The 13,498-nt window shown below is 45.3% G+C and overlaps 1 protein-coding gene and 1 long non-coding RNA gene across 3 annotated transcripts in view; one reads left to right on the forward strand and one right to left on the reverse strand.

Annotated features, from left to right (window-relative positions):
• The first annotated feature begins 358 nt into the window (after nucleotides 1-358).
• ZNF134 (zinc finger protein 134) lies at nucleotides 359-7,825 on the forward strand. Its single transcript, XM_068528904.1, has 3 exons — nucleotides 359-863; nucleotides 5,291-5,385; nucleotides 6,034-7,825. Exon 3 carries the CDS (start codon nucleotides 6,135-6,137, stop codon nucleotides 7,272-7,274), a length of 1,140 nt encoding a protein of 379 aa, XP_068385005.1. The 5' UTR covers nucleotides 359-863; nucleotides 5,291-5,385; nucleotides 6,034-6,134; the 3' UTR covers nucleotides 7,275-7,825.
• A 224-nt stretch (nucleotides 7,826-8,049) lies between these two features.
• Nucleotides 8,050-13,498, reverse strand: part of LOC137753621 (uncharacterized) — a 43,577-nt gene continuing 38,128 nt past the window's right edge. Inside the window, exons 3-4 of one of the 2 annotated variants that reach the window (XR_011071525.1) lie at nucleotides 11,454-11,569; nucleotides 8,459-8,559 (exon numbers count right to left, since the gene is read on the reverse strand). This is a non-coding gene — a long non-coding RNA (uncharacterized lncRNA). Of the gene's footprint in view, nucleotides 8,560-11,453; nucleotides 11,570-13,498 lie in introns of both variants that reach the window. The other variant, XR_011071523.1, reaches the window with a different exon arrangement.

Here is a 13,498-nt window from a genome sequence, read left to right on the forward strand (position 1 = left end):
ACAAAAATGCCACATGACTTAATTCTTCATCATTTTTCAAGTCTTGCCTGAAGTATCCATGAGGTTTCTCATTACTATTCTATTTAATATTACATCGTCTCATTCCCTGCTTTTCCCCGAAATCCAGCTTTTTTCCCCCAAGGCACCTATCATCATACAGCATATCGTATAATTTACTTATTTTTTCATAATTGCATCTTTGCTTCTCTCTTCCATCTGTAAGTATTTAAAAAACAAGGAAATATGAGTGGACTATGAGTGGACTCAAAGTGACATTTGATGTGGTGTGTCCATTAGGTTTTGTAGCTTTGGGGAATATCTGAGAGAACATTTCTAAACATTTCTTCAATCCTTGCAGAGTACACTACACGGAAACTGGGCGCGGGCTTCTTAAGAAGAGTGAAGCTCCGCCCCGTCCTCGGAGCCGTGAGGCCCCAGCGTCCCTTGTGGTTCCACGCGAGGGCGTCAACCAGTCGCTGCGGCAGATGGCTCAGCGGGAACTACATTACCCAGAAGCCCGTGCGCCGCGCAGCGGCGGCACTCTTAAGGGCATTTCCGTACGTGCGGAAGTCGTCTGGGAGGGACTTCCGGCATCTTCTTCGCGGCGGACATTTTGTTGCCTCCTGGTCGACCCATCAGAGCATAACGTCGGGAGCTGAGGTTCGATTCAGCGGTGACGGAAAGTGAGAAGGCGCGAGAGGCTACACTGTTCTCGATGCAGAGTGGCTCGGTGGTGGCAGCGCTCGCGAGAATTCTGCCGCCTGGCCGAGCAACGGCTATGCCTGGTTACCGACCTGGGATCCCTCCCGAATCTGTGTGGTCCAGACTGTGATGGCGGCGGCCTTGGGGACGGACCCGCTTAGGTGGGTGCTGCGTTCCCTGGGTCTTGACGCGTCTCGCCCCCCACCTTCGAATCGTAGGACCCCGAGTGAGTGGTGCCTATTGAGGCTCTTGTGGCCCAGACTCCAGGGCGTTTGCAGATGGAGCCGCCATTTCTAATAGCCAGTGTGGTGAGACGTTTAAGAGTGGTACCCCTCCGAGCCACTAGCAGGAGCAAAGACTTGGGGTTGTCACTGAGCCGGGAACTTTCGGGAGACTGGGGTGCTCACATCAGGGAGCAGAGAGTGTGAGTAGTAGTCATGCCTGGAACGTCAGGGTGAGGCGAGTGCTTTCATTAGGAGGACGTTGGGAGCCGTGGAGGGACATGATGTGATCAGGGATTTTTAAAAGTATTCCCAAAGCTCAGGGGAAAACAAACTAGGGTGGGGTGGAAATGATGAGGATGGAGGCAGGGAGACCGGTCAGGAGGCCACAAACTCCAGGAACGTTGTGGTGGTGGCTGTGCCAGAACAGTGGCAGGGGAGGGATTGGGACTGGATAAATCATTAAATTCTGGAGAGATTTTAAAGATAGAACCAACAGAATTTTCTGGTGCGTTAGATACGGCTGTGAGTGAAAATGGGATGTGAAGGGCCACCTAAGTTTTGTTTTTCCCCTGAACATCTGAAAGAATGGAAATGGGTAAGTTGGACGAGGGAAGCACCTTTCAGGGGGATCAGGAGTTGGACTTAGGACATGGTAAATCCATAGTGTTTCACAGTAGAGGCGTCACATGGGCATTTGGATATGCTGGTCTGGAGTTCTGCAGAGCGAGCTGGGCTGGAGACCTCTGAGGAGTGAGGTCTTATCAAAGTCTGGAGATGAGATTTAGGGGGAGAATGTTAAGGTTGTTATTTTATGTGGTCCCTGAGGTGAAAGAGTACAGGGAAAAGGGGTGGACGTCCCTGAGATTTCCTCCAGAAAGGAGAGTTCCTGGAATATGAAAGGGTTGTGGCTGGAGTCAGCAGGAGGAGAGGGTTGTAGGGTATTAGGAACCTGACCTGAGATGGAGAGCAAGGTGTAAGGTGCTATAAATTTGCCACTCTGTGGACTCAGCATGCCCCTCTGTGGAGCCGAGGAGAAGTCAGCCAGGCTAGTGGAGCAGCCCCACCCCAATCCAGGGCACTGTTACATCAGTTCCCTGACTCCTCAGGTGAGGAGAGATGATGAACACCTCTAATGAAGGGCCACCAGCATGCTCACCTTTAGAGGAATATATACCAGGTAGGCTGGTTTGGTGAAAGGATCTAGTGTATACCTGGCAAGTATACATTAGCAGGCAGTTAAAAATTTAAAATATTTAGGTATGATAAATTTATACCACTGCTTAATTGATTGAAAAACTTGTCTCTTAAGTATTTGATTACAATGAAAAGTCTTAAATACCAAGTTTTATTAAAGATTTAAAAACAAACCCAGAACTTAAAAGAACCTATTACGTACTTCATTTGAACCAAAAACATTTGCAAAACTGTTAAACACGTGGACGGTAAAACTTAATTCAAAGAGTGCTTGACGCATACTAACACGTCTGATATAAACAGCTCTATTAGGTGGATACCACCATTATCCCTGCTTTGTACGTGAGAACACAGAGAAATCTTGGATCGTGGTCACATAGCTGGTAGGAGGCAGCACTAAGGTCTGAGTATCTTAAGTTAGATAATCTGAAATCATCCTCACCAAAGGGCAGGGCAGGGGTGAGAGGAACAGTTCAGTCTCTGAGATCCCACTATGGTAACCTGCCACTCCCAGTTCCCTCTTCCTGCCAGATTGCTGTGGTGGCAGAAGCGCTTATGATCCCTGCATAGGTGAGTGCAAAGTGTACAGGTCCTCAGTCAGCCTTGCCTACCTCTCAATGATCTTAGCAACCCATTATGGCAGATAATGGTGTCTTGGGAATCTTAACCTACCCTTCTGCCTGCCATTGGGTTTGGGGATCCTGGTGTCACCAAAGGCCTTGTGCCCTGCAAACTATTCTGGAATTATATGGAAGGATTTCCATTTCCAGCAAGCAATAGGAAGAAGTATGGAACAGTGCCCATGGGAACCAGCATATGCAAATACATCACTTGAGACTGAACTGGTCTTGTTCAGGGAACTTTAGTTCTCCATTATGTCTAGTGATCAGAGAGCAGGGGACAGGATTCAGCTCTGAAATGGCAGCCTGTGGAGCTGGGCTTCTGTTCTGAAAGTGATGGGACCCATGGAAAGTTTGGAGCAGAGAAGGGAGTGATCTTATTCTGGTCAGGGTTTCTCTGGCTGCACAGTGAAGAAAAGACTATGGGGGTAGTAAAGAGGACTGCTGATGATGGCTGGGCCAGAGTGGTGGCTACGGGGGTAAGAGACAAGTGTTTGGATTCTGGTGGGGTTTGTTTGTTTTTATTTTTAAAGTAGGACCAACCAGATTTTCTGATGTGGAGTGTGAGAGAAAGACGGGGAAGAGTCAGAGATGACCCCACAGTTTTTTGCCTGAGAAGACATAAGGAAGAAAAAATTCTCAATTGAAATAGTGAAGTTGGTGGTGAGAGTAACTTTCAGAGGTAATATCCAGAGTTAGGTTTTGATCATGTTGAATCTGCAGTGGTCCAAAGACATCTGAGTTGACATATCAAGTGGACAGCTGGACACATGGGTATGGAGTTCAGAGGAGGGTTTCAAGTTGGAGACATCCACAGGGTGACAGCCAATATGTGATTAGGGTAGAGCTGTGTATCAGATTTAGAGAGAACCTTTATGTCATGGTGGCAGTGCCTTTGGGGGTCTGGAAAGGAAGTGGGCACAGTGGAGTGGAAGTAAGAGTTACCTTAGAGGCAAGAAAAGGGAGGTTAGTGTCCATGGTGAGCAGGGAAAATAGGATCTGGCAGTTGATGAAAGGGAGAAAGTAGACATGAGATGAAAGCTGAGGTAAAGCAGTAATAGAGATGACATGAAAGACCAAAGCTGGTGCTTATTCCCCTCTCCGTGTGCTTTTCAGGTTTTTGTGGTGACCTTTGGTGGGGACCTGGGGAGTTCTAGTCGAGCTGGTAGGTTAGTTCAGAGCTAAATTGGGTCAGCTGCAGAGTCATTATGCTTGGGGTAGAAGGCCAGTGGGTATGGGCTTTGAACGAGAGTTTAGTGGTAAGTGTTAAGCCTGTGACTGATGAGGGAGGGTATAGTATCCCCAGCATGCAGTAGCAAGGTGGAAAAGGTCTGGCTTTATCTGATAATCTGCACGTGCTTCCGAATTGCTGAAGTTTAATCAAGGAAGGAAGAATTTAAAAGCTGAGTTTGGCAGTGGAGGCCATTGACTGGGGCTAGATGTAATCCTGGATGCATTAACCAAGCATTCTCTGGATGTCATGTGCAGGTTTACATCTGGGAGGTACCTACTCTGGGAGCCTCCTTAGATAACGAGAGAGGTGTGATCTAAAGAGTGATGTGTCCATGGAGATGGAATCTGACTTCATGGCCTGGGGGCTCTGGTACTGAGGGCTTTAAGGGCAACGCAGAGCTCAAATTTGTGTATGAGAGGCATAATCTCTGGATCCCATGGGAACTAGCTGGCTGGAGAAGGGTTGGTTCCTGCCTGCCAGGCCCAGACTATACAGTGTTTGTCTGTCCACTTGCTTGTTGTTCTAGGCTGGGCGAAATGATTAATGGAAAATGAGGAAAGAGGAGGCATCAGTTACACCAGGGCCTGCTGTCTTGTTTTGAGTTGGGGAGCTGGGGAGGAATGTGAAAGTGTGGTGGATACACTGGAAATTCTGGGGAGAGAGGCTGCCCTTGTGCTGTTGTCCTGTTCATGTAGGATCATGTGACTTTTGAGGGTGTGTTTGTGTATTTTTCCTGGGAGCAATGGGGGCCTCTTGATAAAACTCAGAGACTCTCGTATCACAATGCAGTGCCTTCTATGCTTTGCTCTTACGGTTTTCCTGGGTAAGGCCCTGCATATCCCAGTTTTCTGGGCTGTGTTCTGCTCTTCCTGTTTCCCCTAGAAGTTGTGATTTCCTTCCTATAGCTAGACCGTGGGCACTCCCTCACATACATCCTCTGGGTGCCAGGTCTTGGCTGGGTATGCTCCCTATGCTTCCCGACTTCTGTTGCCCCAAAATTGCCAGGAAGGATTTGAAGGTCAAGAGTCTTATGGTCAGCCCAGTGGATACTACCCTTCCCGGCCTCTTTCTGGGTGGATGGCTCTGTCTACACTCATGATGCCTTTTTGCTCCAGATTATGTCCCTTTTCTTTAATTGACATTCCCTTGGGCCTAACTCTGTCATGAATTACAGTTATGGTCACTGCTTGTGGGGCCCACTGGATTGTTCCTTTAAGATGTTCATTTTGTATTTAATCTCTTCTGGGTGGGCTACCCTGGGCCATTGCTTTCCTATTCGTTTGCCCTGTCTTTCCTGTGTGACTTGTATCTTCTAGATCCTCTGTGGTTGCTGAACTGTAGCAGGGGAAAGATGAGTGCCTGATTGAGAGGTCCTGACTAGCCACAGCAAAAGAGGCATGGACAGGCCCTGGTGAGTGGGAGCCTGGGCAGGATGTAACATCAAGGATGGGTTCAAATAACACCAGAAACCTGTCCTATGCCCACTGCTGTTTGGTGCCCAGGCTATAGGCCATACCTTATCTCTCTTTTCCTCCCCATTCTGGACTCTACATACTTGTCACTTCTATTCTGGTCTGTGACCCAGGGCTGCCCACCCCACTCATCAGTGCTCTCTACTGCTCCCTCTGTGGTGCTCTCATCTGTCGGACAATGCTAATGTGTCATGAAACATAAACATGTCCTTAAATAGTTTTTGAATACCAGTTACTCATTTTAAATCACATTTTCTGGGCCTGGACATAACGTTTCTGGATAGTACTCACCTGTCACCGATAGTCAAGGCCCTTCTAAAAGTCATTTGCAAGGTGTGAGTTGGAGAGCTTGCCTGCCTCTTCTCCCTGAGCTACACCCCATCCTCTGTCTTTGTTGTAAGGCCTTCCCCATTCTGTGACCCACAGAGTCCAGTACTGCACAGCAGCTCTTTCTTTAACCTAATCCCAAAGCTGTTGTCCTGCCAGCAACCCTGTGGACTCAATCCTGGGTATGCTAGATACACATTTGTGACGTGTATCTCCCACTGAAGTCAGCATGCTGTTCAGCAGCATTTTTCTGCTTTCAGGTTGTTGGCATGGAGTGGAGAATGAAGAGGCACCTTCTGAACAGAGTGTTTCTGTAGCAGTGTCACATGTTCATACTTTCAAGGCAGATTCATTGAACCATATGGCTCACCCTTGTGACTTATGTGGCCCAATCTTGAAAGATATTTTGCACCTGGATGAACACCAAGAAACACACCATGGACTGAAACCTTACACATGTGGGGCATGCGGGAGACAATTCTGGTTCAGTGCAAACTTTGACCAGCACCAGAAGCTGTACAATGTAGAGAAACTATTAAGAGGAGACAAAGGCAGGACCTCATTTGTGAAGAACTGTAGGGCTTGTGAAGAACCTCACCTGTCAGAGAAGCCCTTTGCATGTGAGGAGGAGCAGAAGAACTTCCAGACTAGTTTGGGGAGTCACCAGCAAAAGGCCACCCACAGCAAGAGGAAAACAAGGAGCACTGAGAGCAGGGAGGCCTATCACATTGGACAAATGCATTACAAGTGCAGTGAATGTGGGAAAGCTTTCAGTCGCAAAGATACACTTGTCCAGCACCAGAGAATCCATACTGGAGAAAAGCCTTACGAGTGCAGTGAATGTGGGAAAGCGTTCAGCCGCAAAGCCACACTTGTCCAGCACCAGAGAATCCACACAGGAGAAAGGCCTTATGAGTGCAGCGAATGTGGAAAAGCCTTTAGCCGCAAGGACAACCTTACTCAGCACAAAAGAATTCACACTGGAGAAATGCCTTATAAGTGTGGCGAATGTGGCAAATACTTCGGCCATCACTCCAACCTAATTGTACACCAGAGAGTTCACAATGGAGCAAGGCCTTATAAGTGCCACGATTGTGGGAAAGTCTTCAGACACAAATCCACACTTGTTCAGCATGAGAGTATCCACACTGGAGAAAATCCTTATGTTTGCAGTGAATGTGGGAAATCCTTTGGCCACAAATACACCCTCATTAAACACCAGAGAATTCATACTGAGGCAAGGCCTTTTGAGTGCATTGAATGTGGGAAATTCTTTAGTCGAAGCTCTGACTTTATTGCACACCAGAGAGTTCACACAGGTGAAAGGCCTTTTGTGTGCAGCAAATGTGGGAAAGATTTCATCAGAACCTCCCACCTTGTTCGGCACCAAAAAGTTCACACTGGAGAAAGGCCATATGAATGCAATGAATGTGGAAAATCGTATAGCTTAAGCTCCCATCTCATTAGGCACCAGAAAGTTCACACTGCCAGAAGGCTTTAGGAGTGCTTCCAACACAACAGAACTCATGGCGAGGAACTCTGTGACTGCCTTTAGAGAGGGAGACATCAATCGTGTCGAACCACATATATCGACATTAATACTGTGGAGTATTTATGAATGCCAGGTGCAGGGAAAGCTTTCAGGGGTTATGTTGCACCTTCAGACCTGCTCAGGTTCCTTGCCAAATTTGTTAGTGTCAGTGCCTGTGGCTGAAACCATCTCAGCTCTACCAGCTTAATTACCCTAATATTCTTAAGGGAGGCAGAACTTCATACTCTCTTCAATCCCTGGAGGAAATTATAAGAAACCTGAATTAAATGGTGGTCCTCATTTGCTCCCTTCTGACCAGAAAAGGTGTGGACATGATCCACCTTTAGCCAAGAGGACCTGAGCTGTGTTCTGGTAGCAGAAAAGGTTTACTTTATTCATGGACATTGTTGGTCTCATGTGATACTTGTGATGAATTTTTCCAGCCTCCAAGTCACCCAGGCTGGATAACTACTTGCCTCATGTTGCTCTGGTTTGTGTGGTAATAAATACCTTATTATTTAAGCCACCTTTAATCTCGGAGGTTCTTTTTAGTGTCTGGAGTGGTTTAGAAACCGTTAGACTCTGCCAAACTGAAGAGGTAAACTGTTTGTGGCGGGCTCTCAACTGTGTGCCTCAAATGGAACAGCAGGTTGGCAGAGAACAGTTCTCAGTCCAATCTTGGTGTTAATTTTCATTGCTGACAAAAACTTGGGTGAGAATTCAAGGCTTTGTGGATTTTGTCTGGATTTCAGAGTTATTAGAGGGTCCAGACATCACCTTGAGGAGGGTGGTATTGTAACAACTTACAACATGTTTGGGAGCAGCATGGCTTCAGTGTCTTGTTTTCACCATATATCCCACATTCCCTGGCACTGTTGAGGGGCAGCTGTTCCTCAGGACCTGCCAAGTGCCATATGCCCTGAAGGCCAGAAACTGGTACAGGAGTCACTGGCTGTAAGACTTACTGTGTCCAGGAAGGAAACAAAATTGATACAGAAACACTGGGTGTGAATAATTGGGATTGGAGAGACTGCTGCAAATGAGAATGGGTATGCCCATGCTAAAAACACATCCATAAACATTCAAGTCACTATTGCTGGATGAGATCATGTATGGAGATTGTCATGCTCTCTGGGGCTGTCTCATTCTTATGACCAGGGTCAGTGGCAGAGCAAAGAATGTAGTTTTCCTCAATTTCTGTGCCTCCTTGGGCTCTTCAGCTGATGCCTTTGCTGCATGGGCAGGAACCCTGGGACTGAGAATAGAACTGTAGTCAACATGCAGTATACTGCACACACTGTACAGTTTGGTAAGCCTTAATATATGTATACATATTTGAAATCGTCTAGTCATGATATTGGATATATCCATCACCCTTTCTCAGTGCCTTTCCTAATACTTTCCCTACCATCCCTAGACAACCATTGTTTGATTTTCAGTATAGATAAATTTGCCTTTTCTAGAATTATATTTAAGTGGAACCTTAAAAGTTTATTTTTGTCTGCTGTCTTGCAACATGATGATTTTGAGAATCATCCATAGCTCATTCTCTTTATTTCTGAGTAATGTTCTGTATGGATATACCACACCATATCAATTTATCTTAAATGATATTTGGAGTTTCCCCCCCCCCCCCCAGATTCTAAATATTAAAAATAAAGCTACTGCAAATATTCATGTGCAAGTATTTTTATGGACATTTAGCTGAGGAAATTTCTAAAAATTGTTGAAAGTTGTGGCCTCGTTTCTTACTGATTATAGTAAAATGTGATAGGGAAAAGTAAATATAGGGAAGACGTGAAAAACAGAAAAGACCCAAGACTTGATGATTTGGGAAATTCTCAGCACTTTTTTTTTTAAGACATTTCTTTTTTTTTTTTTTTTTAAATTTATTTTTGGCTGGCTGCCTTGGGTCTTCGTTGCTGCACGCGGGCTTTCTCCAGTTCAGGCAAGTGGGGGCTACTCTTCATTGCAGTGTGCGGTCTTCTTACTGCAGTGGCTTCTCTTGTTGCGGAGCATGGGCTCTAGGCATGTGGGCTTCAGTATTTGTGGCACGTGGGCTTGAGTTGTGGCTCATGCGCTCTAAGCCCGTGTGCCACAACTACTGAGCCTGAGCTCTAGAGCCCGCAAGCCACAACTGCTGAGCCCATGTGCCACAACTACTGAAGCCTGCATGCCTAGAGCCCGTGCTCCACAAGAGAAGCCAGGACAATGAGAAATCCATGCACTGCAATGAAGAGTATACCCCGCTCACTCCAACTAGAGAAAGCCCGTGCACAACAATGAAGACCCAATGCAGCCATCCATAAATAAATAGATAAACAGATAAATAAATAAACCATGCCCTTTGATTTAAAAAAAAAAAAAATTTAAAAACCAAAGTAGGCAAAAGGAAAGAAAGAATAAAGAGCAGAAATTAATAAAATAGGTAATAGAAAATAGAGAAAAATCAGCGAACTCCAAAACTGTCCTTTGGATCAACAGAATTGATAGATCTCTAGGTAGACTGATCAGAAAAAAAGAAAAAAAATTACCAATATGAAGAATGAAAGATGGGATAGCACTAAAGACATTAAAAGGATTATATGTGATATTTTATTTATTTTGTTGCACCGGGTCTTAGTTGTGGCAGGCAGGCTCCTTAGTTGCAGCATGCAGACTCTTAGTTGCGGCATACATGTGGGATCTAGTTCCCTGACCAGGGATCAAACCCAGGCCCCCTACACTGGGGGCATGGAGTCTTAACCACTGCGCCACCAGGGAAGTACCTATATGTGATATTTAAAATACTTTCCAACAACTCTACAAAAACCAGAAATTGACAAAAAATTTCTTGAAATACTCCAACTACTCAGGTTCACTGAAGAAGAAATGAGTAATCTGAAGTGCCCTCTATTATAGACATTGAATTGGTAGTTTAAAATTTTCTGGGCCTTCCCTGGTGGTGCAGTGGTTAAGAATCCGCCTGCCAATGCAGGGGACACGGGTTCGAGCCCTGGTCCGGGAAGATCCCACATGCCGCGGAGCAACTAAGCCCGTGTGCCACAGCTACTGAGCCCACGAGCTGCAACTACTGAAGCCCACGTGCCTAGAGCCCATGCTCTGCAACAAGAGAAGCCACTGCAATGAGAAGCCCGCACACGGCAACAAAGAGTAGCCCCCACTTGCCGCAACTAGAGAAAGCCTGCGCACAGCAACAAAGACCCAACACAGCCAAAAATCAATCAATCAATCAAAAAAAAATTCAAAAAAATTTTTTCCTACTATGATTTCATGCCAAGATGACTAGTGACCTCTTCTAGACATTTAAGGAAGAAATAATTCCAATTCCACTCAAATTATTATTTTTGTAAGATGGGAGTCTTCTCAGCTAGTTTTACGAGATTAGCTTTAACTTGATACCAAAATCAGGCAGTACTGTTAATAGCAAACTGCAGACCAACACCCACATGTACATAGATGCAAAACATCCTTAACAAAATTTTAGGAAATTCAAAACCCTGTCATAATTTGGGATAGAGATGATCATCTTTCAGGTGATTAAAGATGCAATATACTGTGAAAACATGGTAATACAATATCTGCATGTACCAAAACAGCTTCACATGGGAAAAGCACAAGGGATAGAACTTCCTGGAGAAAATGACCAATCTGGATCTGACCCTGTGGTTGATCAGATCTCGTTGATTTGAACCACTGATGCTCTGTTTTTTTCTTTTACAAATTGCATTGTAAATACTGTCTTTTCTATAAACAATAGTCTGCCTACTCCTTGGCCAAATATGCTCTTTGCTTCTTTCATGTCTCTTAGTTTTGTGTGACAGTTTTTCAAGAGACTTTTCTGTACTCCCTGTTTTCCTATCCTGAACTCTTATTTCATTTCTGTGGGATCTCACCCTGTCTTATGACTGATATACCATCTAACAGTTCTCAAATGGATGTATTCAGCCAAGTTACTTCTCCCAAATTTCAGACTTGTACCTAATTCCTACTGGGCATTATCCTTAGATGTCTGGCAGGTACCTGAGACTGAATAGGTTCATAACCAAGCTCCTTCTGTTATTTTTCCAAATCTTGACTTTATTTTTTAATATAGAAAATACATTTTTGGAAGCCAACCCTAATTTTCCCCCTAACATAATTCTTTACCTGTTAAACAAAATAAAGTACTGGGACTTCCCTGGCGGTTCAGTGGTTAATACTTGGCCTTCCAATGCAGGGGGTGCAGGTTCAATCTCTGGTTGGGGAGTTAAGATCCCACATGCCTCGGGGCCAAAAAACCAAAACATAAAACAGAAGCATATTGTAACAAATTCAATAAAGACTTAAAAATAAAGTACTAATTCTGTATACATCACATGTACCATACAAAAATGTAACCAAAGTTTCTACTTCCCTAAAAACCTACTCCAGGGGCTTTGCTGGCAGTCCAGTGGTTAAGACTCTGCAATTCCACTGCCGAGGGCAGTGGTTTAATCCCTGGTCAGGGAACTACGATCCTGCAAGTCACGTGGTGTGGGCAAAAATAATAATAATAATAAAAAATTTAAAAAATAATAAAAACCTACTCCAACTTCAACCTCCCCTATTTCTTTCAAGAGCATCTCATATTCCAGTTGCCCAGGCAAAAATTCTCAGACTCATCCTCGAAGCCTCTGTTTCTCTCCTCACATCTATCACATAGGAGTCCCGTTGCCTTCACCTTCCGAAGTTACCAGGGTTTGACTACTTTTCATCACCCACCCTGCTCCCTCTGAGTCAGAACCACCATCATCTCACACTCAGAATCTTCTACATGGTTTCTGTGCTTCCACCTAGCCCCTTCCACAGCATTTTAAAAATTTTATTAATTTATTATTTTATTTTTGGCTGTGTTGGGTCTTCATTGTTGCACGAGGGCTTTCTCTAGTTGCGTGGAGTGGGGGCTACTCTTCATTGTGGTGCACGGGCTTCTCATTGTGGTGGCTTCTCTTGTTGCGGAGCATGGCCTCTAGGCACATAGGCTTCAGTAGTTGTGGCACGTGGGCTCAGGAGTTGTGGCTCATGGGCTCTAGAGCACAGGCTCAGTAGTTGTGGCGCATGGAATTAGCTGCTCCATGGCATGTGGGATTTTCCCGGACCAGGGATCGAACCCTTGTCCCCTGCATTGGCAGGCGGATTCTTTTTTTTTTTTTAAAGATTTTTTTTTTAAATTATTTATTTATTTATTTATTTATTTATTTATTTATTTATTTATGGCTGTGTTGGGTCTTCGTTTCTGTGCGAGGGCTTTCTCCAGTTGTGGCAAGCGGGGGCCACTCTTCATCGCGGTGTGCAGGCCTCTCACTATCGTGGCCTCTCTTGTTGCGGAGCACAGGCTCCAGACGCGCAGGCTCAGCAATTGTGGCTCACGGGCCCAGTCGCTCCGCAGCATGTGGGATCCTCCCAGACCAGGGCTCGAACCCGTGTCCCCTGCATTGGCAGGCAGACTCTCAACCACTGCGCCACCAGGGAAGCCCGCAGGCAGATTCTTGACCACTGCGCTACCAGGGAAGTTCCCTGCACCCTGATTTTTATTGCAATTCAAGTACATTTTGATGATAACTCCATAGCAGTGTGTAGATAATTTCCAGATTCATTTGTTACAGCTGCAAAGTTTTACAGTCTGTGTATATGGCAGAGTATGTTTACTGGTACCCTACTTTTACATTGTTTTCAGAACTGTGCTTTTACATAAAGTACTTCAATAAAAAAAAAAACCCTTTGCTTTCATAAAGACATTCTCAGGTTTTTTTGTTTTAAATTTTATTTATTTATTGGCTGCACCAGGTCTTCGTTGCTGTGCACGGGCTTTCTCTCTAGTTGCGGTGAGCAGGGGCTACTCTTCGTTGTGGTGCGTGGGCTTCTCACTGTGATGGCTTCTCTTGTTGTGGAGTACAGGCTCTAAGTGCGCGGGCTTCTGTAGTTGTGGCTCACAGGCTCTAGAGCACAGGCTTAGTAGTTGTGGTGCACGGGCTTAGTTGCTCCACGGCATGCGGGATCTTCCGGGACCAGGGATCGAACCCGTGTCCCCTGCATTGGCAGGCGGATTCTTAACCACTGTGTCACCAGGGAAGCCCTCAGTTTGTTTTTAATGTCAGGTTAAGCATTGAACATTTCTGGGAATAAGATTTAATATAGTCTTTCTTTTCTTTTTCAGATTCTTCTGACTACAA

Source organism: Eschrichtius robustus, chromosome 19 (assembly GCF_028021215.1).
Source record: "Eschrichtius robustus isolate mEscRob2 chromosome 19, mEscRob2.pri, whole genome shotgun sequence".
Lineage (NCBI taxonomy): Eukaryota > Metazoa > Chordata > Mammalia > Artiodactyla > Eschrichtiidae > Eschrichtius > Eschrichtius robustus.